We start from the raw sequence: 13,774 nt of genomic DNA, 5'->3' as shown, positions 1-13,774 counted from the left end.
TTGGGTATCTGCACTTAGCAACCACCCCAGTGACTGATATGTACCAATCACTGTAGGCAGTTAGTGCAAATTGAAGAACCTAAGGAGATTTGGAAGAGCAGGACTCAACCCTGTTTTGAAGGCCAGGAATGCTGCACAAAACAGGATTGGAGCCTGTTGTTCAAGGACAGGTAGGGTTCGATTAAGAATTGCATGAATATTTCTAAATTTATTTAAAGATTTTTTTCAACATTTATTATATGCCAATTTTGTACCAGATACTCTCCTAGGTCATTAAGGCAGGCAGCCTTTGTCCTTTGGGATTTCACATTTAGCATTTATAAATAAATGACCATATATATAATGTGTAATAATAAGCAAAGGACCAAACAGGAATATATAAGGCATTAGAATTCCCAGGAAAAGATAATGCCTTATAACCATTTTTCAGGTTTTAAAAAACAGCAGCGGGGGCGGCGGTGGAGGGTTTAGCTCAGTGGTTCCGCCGCCTCCCTTGCAAGTGCAAGGTCCCGAGTTCGATCCCCAGTACCAAAAATAAAAAAGCAGCGAGAAGGAAGGGCTCTCAAAGGAAACATAACTTTTTTTTCCCCAGTACTAGGATCAAACTCAGGACCTTGAGTTTGCAAGGCAGAAACAAACATACTTGTCATATCAGGGGCATTAAAAGTAGTGTTTCAGTGTTTGAATGTAAATTCTAATTTGGGAAGTGATGGGAAATTAGTAAGAACCTCTAGGTCTTAAGATTTGAAGACTTATTAAGAGAGGATGGTTCTTAGTTTTAGAACTGAGTTTTGGGTGGAAAGGACTAAACTGAGACAGTAAAGATGAGACTACAGATCTGATGTATTTAAGCTGTAAAGCAGTAGGATTTTGGAGTGAGGTTTATGATTATAGTAACCAGTGCCTATTGTGTGAGAAAAGAAAAATGGGATAAACTGGTTATTAGGTAGAAAATGGGAAATGTAATCTTACTGAGTTAATATCAGCATAGAGACGTCCAAAAGATTGGGCCGGGGATTTAGCTCACTGGTTCCGGCGCCTGCCTTGAAAGCACAAGGTCCCGAGTTTGATCTCTGGTACCAAAGAAAAAAAACCCAAGAGATATTTGGTTAAGTGTCTGTAGTTCGGAAGAAAGTGTGAGCTGGAGGCTTGAGAGCTATCAGCATGGACCAGGGAGTTATGCTTAAAGCCGTGGGAATGGGTGCTGTATTTCAGGCAGAGTGCAGAGCCTGAAGCCTAGAACCTTCAGGAGTGACTAAAAGAGGTTGTTGTATTCTGGATTGTATCATAGGCACTAGGGTACCAGAAGTAACTAAGAAGGCCATGGTATCTGCTTTAATGAATTCACATTCTGATGGTGGAAGAGAGAGGAATGAACATTCAAAAAAGATCATAAAGGAGAGGGGGATAAACTAGTAATAAGGATAAATGTGAAGGATAATGAGAGTGGGTAGGTGGCTACTTTAAATTAGGTTGTCTTTGGGGCTGAGGGTGTCCTTGGTGCTTGGTTTGGGATACAAGCCCTGGTTTTCATCCCCAGCAAAGTTCTGATAATTCACTTATCCAAACAAGCCTTCTTTAAATTGATACTTGAGATCTGAGTGACCAGGAGTCAGACAGATCAGGGAAAGAACTGGTCAGACAGAATAGGCTACTTCTAGATGTATTTAGGGGATAAAAAGACCACATAGCCTGAATGTGTTGGAATTGGAGAAAGCAATGGCTTTAAGAACCAAAGAGAGGGGCTGGGGATTTAGCTCAGTGGTTCTGCAAGGACAGGGACCTGCATCGAAAGCACAAGGACCTAAGTTCGATCCCCAGTAACCCCCCCGCCCCACCCAAAAAAAAGAACTAAAGAGAAAATCAAAGATTTTGGAATGCAGTATTAGGTATTTGGAATTTACCCTGAATGTAAACTAGGAAATTATTAAAAGTTTTTAGTGCTACATGGGTGTGAGGGCCAGTGGGGGAAAGATGACTTGGAAAAACAGAGTTAATTTCTGGCTAACATTTGAGAGTCACCGCTTTAAACCCCCTTCAGGTTAGTAGTTTATTTCCCTCCCAAAATGTTGCTATTAAAACTAACATTAGATGCTTTTAAGCAGGTACTTAAGTTTGGAAAGCAAAATGATAAGGAATCTTGATTAAGGCAAATTATAAACATCTTCAAATCTTAACACAAACTACTTTTGTGTCGTCCTCCCTCCCTTCAGGAAACAGGTTTCAGCCACTAAAGCCGAAGCAGAAAAGGATGGAGTGAAGGTCCCCACAACTCTGGCGGAATATTGCATCAAAACTAAAGTGCCTTCCAATGACAACAGCTCAGATTTGCTTTATGACGACTTGTATGATGACGACATTGATGATGAAGATGAAGAGGAGGAAGATGCCGACTGTTATGATGATGATGATTCTGGGAATGAGGAGTCGTGACGCGCTCCTTCAGTGCCCCTGTACTGCCCTGCCGTCTCAGGCCAAAGGGAGGGGAGCAAGTGGGGACCTAGCAGTGGCCCCTCAGCAAAAACCTATTCAACAGGGGGTGGGGAAACAAACACAGCTCCTGCTGACTCCCCTTATGGATCTCAGTTTGCTCCTTTTTATGGACCTTTAATGGAGAGAAAGTAACCCTCTACAGAATGTCTGAATTCTTGCATTCTTTACCCTTCCATCACTGTATTGATTCTTTTTTTAAAAAAGACCCCAAGCTCCAGCCTCACTTCATCTTTACAAAATGTTCACAGCAAAACACGTTTGGTCTGTTTTTAGATTCCTGAAGAATTAAATAGTCTTTTTAAGACATTTAATGTGTTTTAAAGCTGGGAACCCATTGGGAGTTCACAAGTGCTGCATATACTGGGTAGCAAAAGAAAATGGAAACAAAATAACCCACAAACTTAAAAAAAAAACAGATTTGCCAAGGTTTAGCTGCTCATTTACATTAGTGTGTGCACATCTGTTCAGCCCTTGGTGGTGAATTTTGTTTCTTTCCCTTCAAGGCTGGGATACAGTGGGCATCAGGGACTTTCTTCTTGCTAAGCCTGATGAAATGTATTCCTTTAGCCTCTACGAATTCTAACATGGAGGTCTCAGCTGCTTTGAGGAGAGAAATCAGATTTTGATTTTTTTGTTTTATTTTTTTTAATTGATTGGGATTTAAACTCTGAAATAAATATTCATACTTTCCATAGAACAACTGAGCACTTGGTTGCTATTTATTTTAAAGGCAAGTTTTTTCCTCCCACCAGGAGGTGGGGCAAATGGGGAGGAAGCAGAAACTAGTGTGTGTGGATTTTTAGTAGTGAGAACAAACAAGTCACACCAGCTTTGATTGATACTGCTGAGGGAAAAAAAGTCAGAACTACTGGTGGCCACTGTTGGGAGAGGAAACATCTGTTTTAACATGGCCCTCCCCTCAAAGATATTCCCTTAACATGCGATTTTGTTTTGTTTTTTAATTTAAATAGCCACTTTTAATTACTCAGTATTAATCCTAGGTGCATGTGTTAAGATTTTTTTCAATGAGCTGCTTATACAGATAGTGATAAATGTGGATGTGTGAGAGACTTGAGTGACTGGTTCCTGCTTGCTTCATTGGATGTGAGCTGGACTTTTTTTCCTTTCAGTGTATTTAGAGTGCAAGCAGAAATTGTACATGAACCTTCCCTGGGCCTGTCTCTTGTGGCAGAGCCAAGGATATTGATTACAGGCAGTTTTCAGGCCAGGCTAGATCTTCTGGCCATGCATTTGCTGCAGGTTTGATTCCCAGGTCTCAGTCATGTGTTCTCTCCATCAAGACTGAGATCCAGCAGCCTTTACCATACAGGGACTACAGAATTTGAAGGTGATTTTTTTTTTGTTAATGGGATGCACAAGTTTATAGTGTTCTTTGAGCAGGAAAAACTTCTATAATATAAAATCAGATTTCAGAAGGAAAATACAGCAAGGACTGACTACAGTCCTACTTAAGATCCCTGTACACCAGTGTCATCATCTTCAAATCATAGCTCAGAAAGAACCAAAGGGCAGATTAGGGACAGGTAGGACAGATCCTAGGATGGTCAGAGTAGGTGATGTTTAACTTCCTTAGCTCCTCCTTCCTTTCTGATCTCAGGGTTTTCATTTGCTCTTCAAACTCTCCCAAATTTAAGCTATTTCCCAGCAGCCAACTCTGGCCTCTAAAGTTTGGTCTGTTATTAAATGGGAATGTTTAACATGTTAAGGTTCTTATGGGACACTGTTGAGCCTGGTCCCAGAATCTCTGTAATCTCCACAGGGTTAGGGCTGCTGTTACACGATTCCACAGGTTCGGGAAACAGCAGCTCTGTGTGAAGATAAACTCTTAAATTAGAAGTTTGAAATGAGCTGTTTGCTCCCCACACTTAAGTAATGCTTTCACATGACCTGCAAACCTTCTGGAGCCAAAGCCTTTCACAATGCTGATTTACCTCCCCACTCCAGCCCCCCCAACCACAAGTTTACAGCCAATAGCTTGGTCTTATTGTCTTGGCGCCCTAAAATGAAGCCTTTCATTCTTTCTGCTAAAGCATCTCGCTCACTCCCAGGGCAGGCCAGGCACCTTGGCATTGTGGGAGGTGCTGTGCTGTTCAGCTCTGTCCCATTAGGCCCTACTGGCCTCTGTTGCATGTTGACTCAGGGAGCCAGAGAGCCAAGTGAAGGTCGTACTTCTCAGCCCTTCATCAGAAGCTGGGTTTGCCTCTGATGAAAGTACAATCAGTTCCAGGAGACTGGGATATTTTAACTGTGGCAGGTATTCTGATAGTTTAGCCTCACTTATAAAACCCAGATGCTGGTTCCAGGCTTCCGTCTCTGAGAAAATATCCTGTGGAAAATACTTGAGTAAGGTTTGTTTTTGTTTTTTCCCTTTTGGGGGAGTGGATGGAGGTCTCAGGCTCATGCTGGAACCTTGTGAGTATAGTTGTGATTATTTGGTGTGAAATGAACTTAAAATCCTGCATTTTTCAATTCCTCCATTCTAGTTGAAGCCTCACTGAATTGCTCTTCAGTTCCATGTATTCTGAGGCTGAATGGAGAAAATATCATGATTCTGTTTTGCTTCTCTCAGAGTCTCCCTGCCCCCGGCCCCTTTTCTTATCATTCCAGAGTTTTCTTCTACTAGCCAAACTTTTTTGTAGTCTTTCTCCTGGCAATTACTTGCTTCTTTACTTGCTGGTTTTCTTATGTTTGGGGCATATATAGTAAGAGATTGAAAGGGGAAAATGTAGTCTTTGCTGGAAATTAATTTTCAACCCTCCCCATCCTGACAAAAAGGTTTACATTTACAACTAAAGATTCAGATGCAATTTTCAGCTATTTTGAAACCAGCAGGACACACCTGACTTTAATAGCTTTCTTAGCTTTAATTGTAGATGTTTTTCTTCAGTTTAACTTATGAGAAAAAATTACCTGATGCATTTTGTGTTGACATCCCCTTTAGTGTTTTATTTTGTCTTTTTCTGCCCATCTGTCTACTAATAAAATGTGAAATAAAACATACCTGTATTGCTATTTGCCCATGGGGTGACCCTCTTCTTTTTTCCTCATGTTAAAAGTAAAAGGTAGTGTTACTGCTTAGAAATTAAGCTCAGTACTGAAAGTTAAAACCACCCCCAAAACTGGCTAATGTGCCTTTCTGACCTGTCCAGCCCATGTCTCTCCCTGGAGAATCACCATCCCCAAACCACATAAGCTTCTAAAGAAGGTTCTTGAAGGCATGTTCATTTATTAAACTTAATTCTGAAATAGGACACAGTCTTTGAAAGCTTTGCTGCTGCCTTTCTTGGGGAGGCAAATATTTTATCATTTGTGTACCCTACTTCCTGTTGGTAATACGAGGAATGAAGCAAGAGATCACATTAATAAAACCCCACATTTAGATTTGTGGACACTGGCCCTTTTACTAGCTAGGATTCCAAGCTGTGAGTTAACAGCTTCATGCATCCCATCTGAAGTCATCAGTGCTCCTGACTACAGAGATGTAAAAGTATTAAAGGTGAACCCTATGACCCTGGGCTGGTTTTGAGACAGTCAGTTGACCAGTATAGGTTAAGCATTCCTAATAGGAAATGCTCTGATCCCTGGCATATTTCTGGTTCCACGCATTTAGATACTCAACGTGTACCTGACTCCAAGCAGCACTGATTTTACTAGCTTGATCTGGAGTAGTGATGTAGAACTGAAATTAGAGGCTAATGCTTTGGGCAACATTTGCAGGAACTACATGGCTCATAACTTCCTGACCTAATCGTCCTCTATCCCACCACAACCCCAGACTGCTGGTCAAGGTTATGTGTGGTTGATGAAAAGCAAAGAAACCAGAGGCAGGTATAACTTCGTACTAGATCCATGTTTCAGGCCTAAATCCTTGGTCAGTTTTGTTTTGTTTTCTTGCTCATTTCTTCACTCTAGATTTGGAAAAGAAGTTATCCTGCCCTGGCATTCCTGTTGCCAGGGCCCAGTGAGAGACTGCTCTCTTTTAACAGCTTGCAAGAAAAACTACATTAACTATGTTAAACACAGGCTGGGCCCTGTGAAGAGGTATAGCTGTCTTTTCAGCAGTATCATTTGGACCAAGAGAAGGTCCAGCAAGGAAGGAAATAGCAGTTCAACCCCAAATGGCTTATTCTCAGACATCTGTGGCCACGGGAAGTCTACTCTAGCCCTGTGAAGTTCAGGGGCCACTGCTGAGCCACACCACACACAGACCATGCATGCTCTCAGAACTTTTTATTAGGTGGAGTTTGGGCAAGAGAAAGGCCCTGGAACAGTTGCCCACCCAGTTCAGGACAACTGGAACAGAGGACCCTTTTTGCTTGTAGATGGGCTTGCACTGAAGTAGCAGCAGATCTTTGATTTTTAAAGGGGAGCCAATTGGCTTAATTTTTCTGAGACCTAGTTCTGATTGTTTCAAATGGTTGGCTAAAGGATGGCAACCTCTAGGGACAAGACCAGATGCAGAAGCCCTGGCTCTGTAAGGTCAAACATGACCCTAGATTCATGTTTGGCAGGTAATCATCTCTGCTATTCCCAGATCAAGATTTGGTGGAAGGGGGACCATGACAATTAACAAAAGGACCAGTTTCTCAAAAACAGGTATAAAGTAGTTACAAAGGAAAGAAACTCAAATTATGGTTTACAAAGGGACTGAGATAAGTTGTGATTCATTGGTACCTTACCCCAAAGCCCAAACTCCCTTGAGCCAGTCCTTCAGTGCCACCAGACAGGAGACCATATGAAAGACCCAAAGGCAGAAGGGGTGCAGGCTGGCTTGGTACAGTGAGAAAAGTCTGGATGGGGAGAGCAGACTTGGCTGCCAGTTGCAGCCCTGGGCTTCTATCACATTTACAAATACATACATAAATACATTACATACAATAGTGAGTCTGGGAGGAAGGCTCCCCACAGAGGTTCAAGAATCTAGGAAAGGGCACTGGGCTCCCAGAAATGTGCTCCATGTGTTTTCTCCTGCCCAGGGTAAGCTCTGCCCCAAGCCCACCCCTCCCCTCAGTGGTCTAGTTTGTCCAGTATGCAGAGTTGCCATATGCGGGTTTGGAGGCTTGAGACTTGGGCTGCAGGGAGCTGGGCTGGCTGCGCTGTCCTGAGCCACTCTGAGGAGGAGGAGAAAAGGCTGTCAGGACTGGAGAAAACCCATGTTCCAAGGCAGGAGGGCCGCCTCCTCCACTGCACTCACCGGGGCATCCTGCGGAAGGTGGTGGTGTAGCAGCTGTGAATGGGGCTGCTGGTGGGCTGGCAGGATGTGCAGGAACGGTGGGGGTGCATAACCAGGAGCTGCTCCAGGGGCCAAGGGGCCAGCAGAGCCCAAGGCTGAGGGCAGGGTGAAAGGTGGAGGTGTCCCTGCATGAAATCCCTGCTTGTCAAAAGTCTGCAGGACAAAGATGACAATGGTGAGGGTCAGGTTGTGCTTTACCTACCACCAACCTATTTGTCCACCTTTGTTCGCCCTTACCTGTGTCTTGCTGTAGACAGAACCAGTCATATCAGGTAGGCCAGTGGCACCTGAAGACACTGATGCTCCTAGGAAGAAAAGCAATTAGTTGTTCCCCACAGCATTTTGTCCCAGCTCCAGGAACACTGAGGTGGCCCTGCCTGTGAGGATCAAGTAGGAGACAATTCCATGTTTTGATGCCAGAAAGGACGGGTAAACACTACCTTTGCTAGGCCCAGAACCAGCAGACTTGTTTGGTGCCTGTGATGATCCAGCATAGCCACCCTTGGTGTAGTCACCTGCTGCTGTCCCCTGGGTCAGGTCATCATAACCTAGCATAGCAGCATACAGGAGACATGTGTGAGCTAACAAGCCTGCTAGGCCCTGTCTCTGTCCATGCCGGGAGCAACCCTCACCTGTGCTGTAGCTTTGCTGGCCATAGCCACTGGCCTGCTGAAAAGGTGTGGTGGGGGTGCTGAGGTTCACACCGTGCTGCTTGGCTGAGGCGGGAGGGACCTGGTGGGGCAAGCAGGTGAGTACTAGTCTAAGAGTAATGCAAGGAGACAGAGCAGATCAGACATCCTCTGCCTTAGCCTGAGACAGCAGGTGACACACCCACAACCAGAGGACCAGTACTGTCATTACTGCAACACATGGTGGATGTAAAAGCAGATGGGGAATGTAACTTCATCCTCAGTCTGAACTGTTCTGAAGGCCAGATGAGACTGAGTGGGGCCATGACCTGCCCCTGTCCCTGCTTCTGCTCCCAAGTTTCATCCTTCCTGGGATGCAAGGCCAGGGGGAAGAACTGTGGCCCCCACAAATACTCACGAACATGGTGGGCCCATATTGGAAGGCACTGGGTACGCCGGTATAATAGGGGAGACCAGTGTAGCTGTAGCCAGGTGGCAGTGCAGGATTCAAAAAGGGCTGCTGGGCTGTGTGGTGGGCCTGGGACTGGCTCTGCTGTGGCTGAGCTAGTGTGGTGGGAGGCACAGGGGATGCAGAATCACCTCGGCCAAACTTTGTGACATCACCTATGAGAAGAACAATGAAACTTATACAACCAAGGAAAAGGCCAGACTGGTTCCTACACATAGTAACAAGTCTGGCTGCCAACTCAAGCATGAGCAGCTACAAAACCTCTCTCTCAGTCCTTCTGCATCTGCCTTTCACTCTCCTGGGGTTAGCTACAGGGTGGCTCCCACCCTCCCACTTGCACCCACTGAGCCGACCAACCTGAATACGGGTTATTAGCTAGGCTCCCATCTCGGCTGGCAAGAGCTGTGGGTGCAGCAAAGGGAATTCCGTAGTAATCCTGTGAAAGACCAGGAGGCTCGTTCAGAAATAGTCTCATCCATCTCAGGAGACAGACTCAGCAAGCAACATAGGCACAAGGCCCTCTGGGTAATGGCACATTTCCCAGACAGGCTGCATGGCTCAAAGGCAGCACTCAGACAGCTCTGGGTAAATGGTGCCTTTGGGGTTGTGCAGCTCAGGAGCCCTGATCAACCCCATGGGCTTTGCCAGGCAGAGCCCTACAGGACCAATCTCACATGTCCATTTCACACCACAGGCAGGTGCTTGACAAATGCCTAATGCTGAACCAAGTTTACTGGCTTTTCCTATGTGAGACTAAAGAGCTGCCAGGAAAGTTGGTGAACAGAAGAAACCTGGAAAAGCTGTCAGTAGGAAGGGGTAGCCTTGAAGGTTTAAAGGTGGAGAGAGAACAGTGCCCTGGCCCAGGACCCCAGGTCTAGATTCCCAATCGCCCTCTACCTTACTCTCTTCTGTCTTGGCAACAGCAACACTGCAGAGGACCCAGGCGAAGAATGGCAGTTAAAACAGTGTGGAGACAAAGGGCAAGACATGTCGCAGCTCTAAGGACAAGGTGCCCCTGCCCTGCCCCTTATTCGTCATCCTGGGTTCTGGCAGTACAAGACACACCTGGTGTCTGAGCAAAGGGCAAGCAAGCCCTTAGGCAGCCCTAGATCTGTGGTCAGAGAGAGAAGGCACCTCGGCTGGAAATGGCATTCACACCCTCTTCTGGCCACATTTCTGGGTAACCTCCAGGAAACCCACAGTATTCTCAGCCCAGAGCCTTAGGAGGAGCAGGACTGGGAGACCTGCATGGAGCTAGTGGGACCAGAACTGTGGACAGGTGTATTTCAACCCCAGAAGGGGGAGCCCATTCACAGACAATGAGGAATTCTAAAGGCAGGAATTAGGCACAAAAGCAGCAAAGGCTAAAAAACGACTCACAGGAAAATTAAAAGCAACTTATTTCAAATGTAGGCCCAGGGAGGATTTTTCTCTAAGGCATAAATTAAGAAAAAGAAGTCACATCTGCCTGGGAAGATGCCTGCTGGAGACTCAGTAGGCCCTCGGCCAGCCTCACACTCAGTCTCTTGCCAGACTCTACAGTGAAGCGCTCCCTCCTGAGCAAGAGCTCAAGAGGACAGGTACCACCCGCAGCTCCACAGCTCTTGCTGGCCTGGCAGAGGAGGTGCTCTGCCATACCCACAGGCACACTTAACCACTTCCAGTCCAATTATTTAAATACAAGATGACCAAAACCTGCATATTTTCATTAATTTTTATAGGATACAGGAAATATTCAAATGACAATTTTATCAAATTTATTCAATACAAGAACCAACTGGATGAAATGACACCTGCCTGAGTGATGCTCAGGATAGTCAGTAAACAAACGTGCTGCCCAAGTGAGGCTTGGGGTAAACTGGTAAGTGGTTAAGGAAGGACAGGAGAGAGCAAGCCCCTCCTCTAGGAACAGGAAAGACCACATCCAGGGGTCTGACAGTCTCTGACAGATGCCTCAGGAAACACCAGGTTAAGAGAGTGGCCATCCAGAAGGAAGTCCTGCCAGCTGGCAAGGCAAGGAGCCGAACTACTTCCCACCCCTGTCCCCTCTCTCCTTGATCCCGTGGCTATTCATGGAAGCCCCAGGGTTTTATCCTCTTATCTGGGTCAGAATAAAGAGGGCGCCCTGGCCTGACAGTGTGGTTGCAAAAACCAGGGAGATCCCAGAGTGGAATAAAAGGCCAGGCCCAGAAGACAGACAATCAGCACCAGCCACTCATTCAGCAGAGGGCAGAAGAGTGATGCTGCCATCTCAGGCACAGGTACTGGCCACCATGGTCCAAAGAACCATAAAGTGCTTTGAGGAGGAATTTATAAAACTCAGGGCTCAGTAAGCAACCTATATGTTTTGTACCATGGCTTTAAGGATCTTCTGAGGACCCAGGTCCCAAAGAACTTCAAGCTCCCCAAGGCATTCATCTGCCAAAGCTATGGCCATATCAGGCCCAATCACCAAATGGAAACAACTTCCTCAGCAGTGGTGCCAAAGCAGTTCCATAGGCCCTGGATCCTGAAGTCCAATGAAGGTGGCAGTCAAGGCCACGGGAAGAAGGGCATGTAAGAAGAGTCAGAATCTCCATGGCCTCCCCATGCCCCTTCCTACTTACCATAGGCAGCCGTGACTGTAGCATCTGGAGCTCATCATAGCCGTAAATCTGCATGAGAACCGGAAAAGATATATAAGGGACCACACGCCATCCCCCTGGGAATCCCAGGCCCATCTAGGGGATAAATGGTTGGGGGGATAAGACACACTCAGGAATAGGGCCTGGATCAGCTGCTGTGGGAACCAATCCTGCCCAGGAGGAATCTAGATAGTGGAGGACACATCAGGAATTAAGAGGGGCAAAGACAGGGCTCAGGGAGAGAAGAGCAGCCCAAGTTGGGCAGCCCCAGCTCAATCCAAGGTCCCCTTCAACAGTTCCTGCCAGGAATTCCACCATGTGCTTACCGGGTAGGCAGGAAGCAGTCCTCCAGGGCCCACGAGGTACTGGTTGTGCAGCAGAGGAGGTACCCCTTGAGGCAGGTTTGGGGGTGCTTTGCCTGTAGAGTGAAAAAAATGGAGTGGAGCAGACACCTCAAAGAGTGAGATTCCTTAACTGCTTTGGAAGAAGGCACAGGTAACTGAGCTCAGTTGGCCACACTGCTGCCCCAGATGGGTGTGTGGCCAAGAGGGTGGGGCAGTGGCCTAGAGATGGTCGTGCTAGAAAGTAGTGTAAAGAAAACAAAAAGCATGTGCTACCACATTCAGAATGTTTTAACACCAGAAAATTCTGCACCCAGAGAGAAGTACCTGTTGCCCTCCAATCCCAAAGATCACACTGTACTGAGCAAATATGAACATAAGAAACAATATGACTCCTCCAAACAGGAGAAGGAAGCCATTAGGTTTAGATCTGTTAAGTTCCACTAAAGCTAATGTGCTAAAGGCTTGTCTCTAGCTAGTGATATTACTGGAAATGATGGAACTTTAGGAGGTGAAGCCTAGTTGGAGGAAGTAGGTGTGTACTGGCAAGGCCCTCTGAAGGGTTTGTTGGGACCCTGTGCCCCGATTTGCTTCCTGGCCCTCATGAGATGTCCAGCTTTCCTCTGCCATGATATCCAGTTTTCTCCATCACGATGCACTCTCACCACAGGTTCAGAAACATGAAACCGGGTCACTATGGACTAAAAACTCTGAAACTGTGAGTGAAAGTAAGTATTTTGTCCTCCAAGTTGTTTATTTCAGGTATTTTGTCACATCGATGGAAATCAGATACAGCAGCCATACAGTGTCAGGAAAGGGACACAGGCTGTGTCAAAGGCAGGTTTGGGCAGTTTCCACTGTCTGCTTAGCACACTATGACAGCCTAGGTCTGGCTGACAAAGAGTTACATAAAGTGGCCAGAAGAAGGCCACAACAGCTCATGCCAGACCCCTTAAGTCACCATGTCAATTCAGCTCCAGGAACAGACAGGGCAGAAAATAAGAGAGAGCCAGAAGCATGGAAGCTTCCAGGAATCCCACCCCAGAGAACCCTATCTGGCAAACTGATGCCATCCTTCCCTCATGACGCTTGGAAGATCAGCCTCATGAGGTCAATATAACAGCAACACCTGGCTGTGGCAGTGGCAGAGTGACACACAATCAATCTTCTGAAGCTTGTGGCTACTCACCCAAATGTACAAATGTGAGGGTGCAAGGATAGGCATGAGAGGCTTCTGGGTACATACCTGAGGTCACCAAGGGTGCAGCTCTGATAGTGGTGCTGGGTGCGCTCACAGTGGTCCCACCCAGGCAGAGGGTGTTCACTGTGCTCATGCTACCAGGTGGGCTGATGCTTGACGAAGGGGCACTCGAGGAGGAGGGTGTTGCCGTGGAGAAGGTCGCCGAGGACTGGATGGAAGGGGTGGTCTCCACATTGGCATGCTAGCAAAACACAAGCCAGGACACATGGATCTGGAGGCAAAGAAGGTGGGGCTGGGAGAACCTGGCCTGCCTTTTGGGCTTGCAGTCTCATGGCTGAACAGGCAGGTGACAATGCCAGCACCCAGGGGCTCTAAGGAGTAGGGCTCTGCATGCAGTGGTACTGTGGTCCCTCACACTGCAGCCAGATTCTGCCATCAGGACTTACAAGTCTCATCAAGACCATTAAAACTGAGCTCTATGACCAAAACACACTTTAAAACCCTTCAAGATGTTCATGCTTTGCTATCTTAAACAAGGCACAGAAGCACCAAACTTCAGCTCATAAATAAATAAAAGCTATTTGAATATGAGATGAAAATCTACTTCAGAGAAAAGCAGTAAATCTCAGAAGAGCCGATCACAGGGCCATAGGCAGCCCACTCCAAGTCAGCCTGTCCTTCTATTAGTCTTAGCTGCTCTGGTCTGGAAGCCACAGTAGAACCTGAAAGTCCTTTAATCCAAAACCTGGTAACACCTTGCAGT

At 46.3% G+C, this 13,774-nt stretch overlaps 2 protein-coding genes across 15 annotated transcripts in view; one reads left to right on the top strand and one right to left on the bottom strand.

The window, feature by feature from the left end:
* The window catches only part of Ube2r2 (ubiquitin conjugating enzyme E2 R2), a 98,548-nt gene extending 93,022 nt beyond the window's left edge, over window positions 1-5,526 (top strand). For all 3 annotated transcript variants that reach the window (XM_004838407.4, XM_013069780.3, XM_004838406.4), the window contains one exon: window positions 2,214-5,526. In XM_004838407.4, the coding sequence (XP_004838464.1) occupies window positions 2,214-2,433 (220 nt within the window). In that variant the 3' untranslated portion in view covers window positions 2,434-5,526. The remainder of the gene's footprint in view (window positions 1-2,213) is intronic.
* Window positions 5,527-6,727: 1,201 nt separating this feature from the next.
* Ubap2 (ubiquitin associated protein 2) overlaps window positions 6,728-13,774 on the bottom strand; it is a 121,932-nt gene continuing 114,885 nt past the window's right edge. For 11 of the 12 annotated variants that reach the window (XM_087183763.1, XM_021252966.2, XM_087183766.1 and 8 more), the window contains 10 exons: window positions 13,057-13,252; window positions 11,796-11,887; window positions 11,452-11,499; window positions 9,203-9,281; window positions 8,795-9,000; window positions 8,380-8,479; window positions 8,188-8,295; window positions 7,985-8,052; window positions 7,709-7,900; window positions 6,728-7,625 (listed from right to left, as the gene is read on the bottom strand). In XM_087183763.1, the coding sequence (XP_087039889.1) occupies window positions 7,530-7,625; window positions 7,709-7,900; window positions 7,985-8,052; window positions 8,188-8,295; window positions 8,380-8,479; window positions 8,795-9,000; window positions 9,203-9,281; window positions 11,452-11,499; window positions 11,796-11,887; window positions 13,057-13,252 (1,185 nt within the window). In that variant the 3' untranslated portion in view covers window positions 6,728-7,529. Of the gene's footprint in view, window positions 7,626-7,708; window positions 7,901-7,984; window positions 8,053-8,187; window positions 8,296-8,379; window positions 8,480-8,794; window positions 9,001-9,202; window positions 9,282-11,451; window positions 11,500-11,795; window positions 11,888-13,056; window positions 13,253-13,774 lie in introns of those variants that run through there. The other variant, XM_087183769.1, reaches the window with a different exon arrangement.

This window comes from Heterocephalus glaber, unplaced genomic scaffold (genome assembly GCF_053883595.1).
Source record: "Heterocephalus glaber isolate CG9 unplaced genomic scaffold, H.glaber_assembly_v1.0 deba00001481, whole genome shotgun sequence".
Classification (NCBI taxonomy): Eukaryota; Metazoa; Chordata; class Mammalia; order Rodentia; family Bathyergidae; genus Heterocephalus; species Heterocephalus glaber.
Note: the sequence above shows the minus strand (reverse complement) of the source record. Positions and strands in the feature narration are given on the sequence as shown.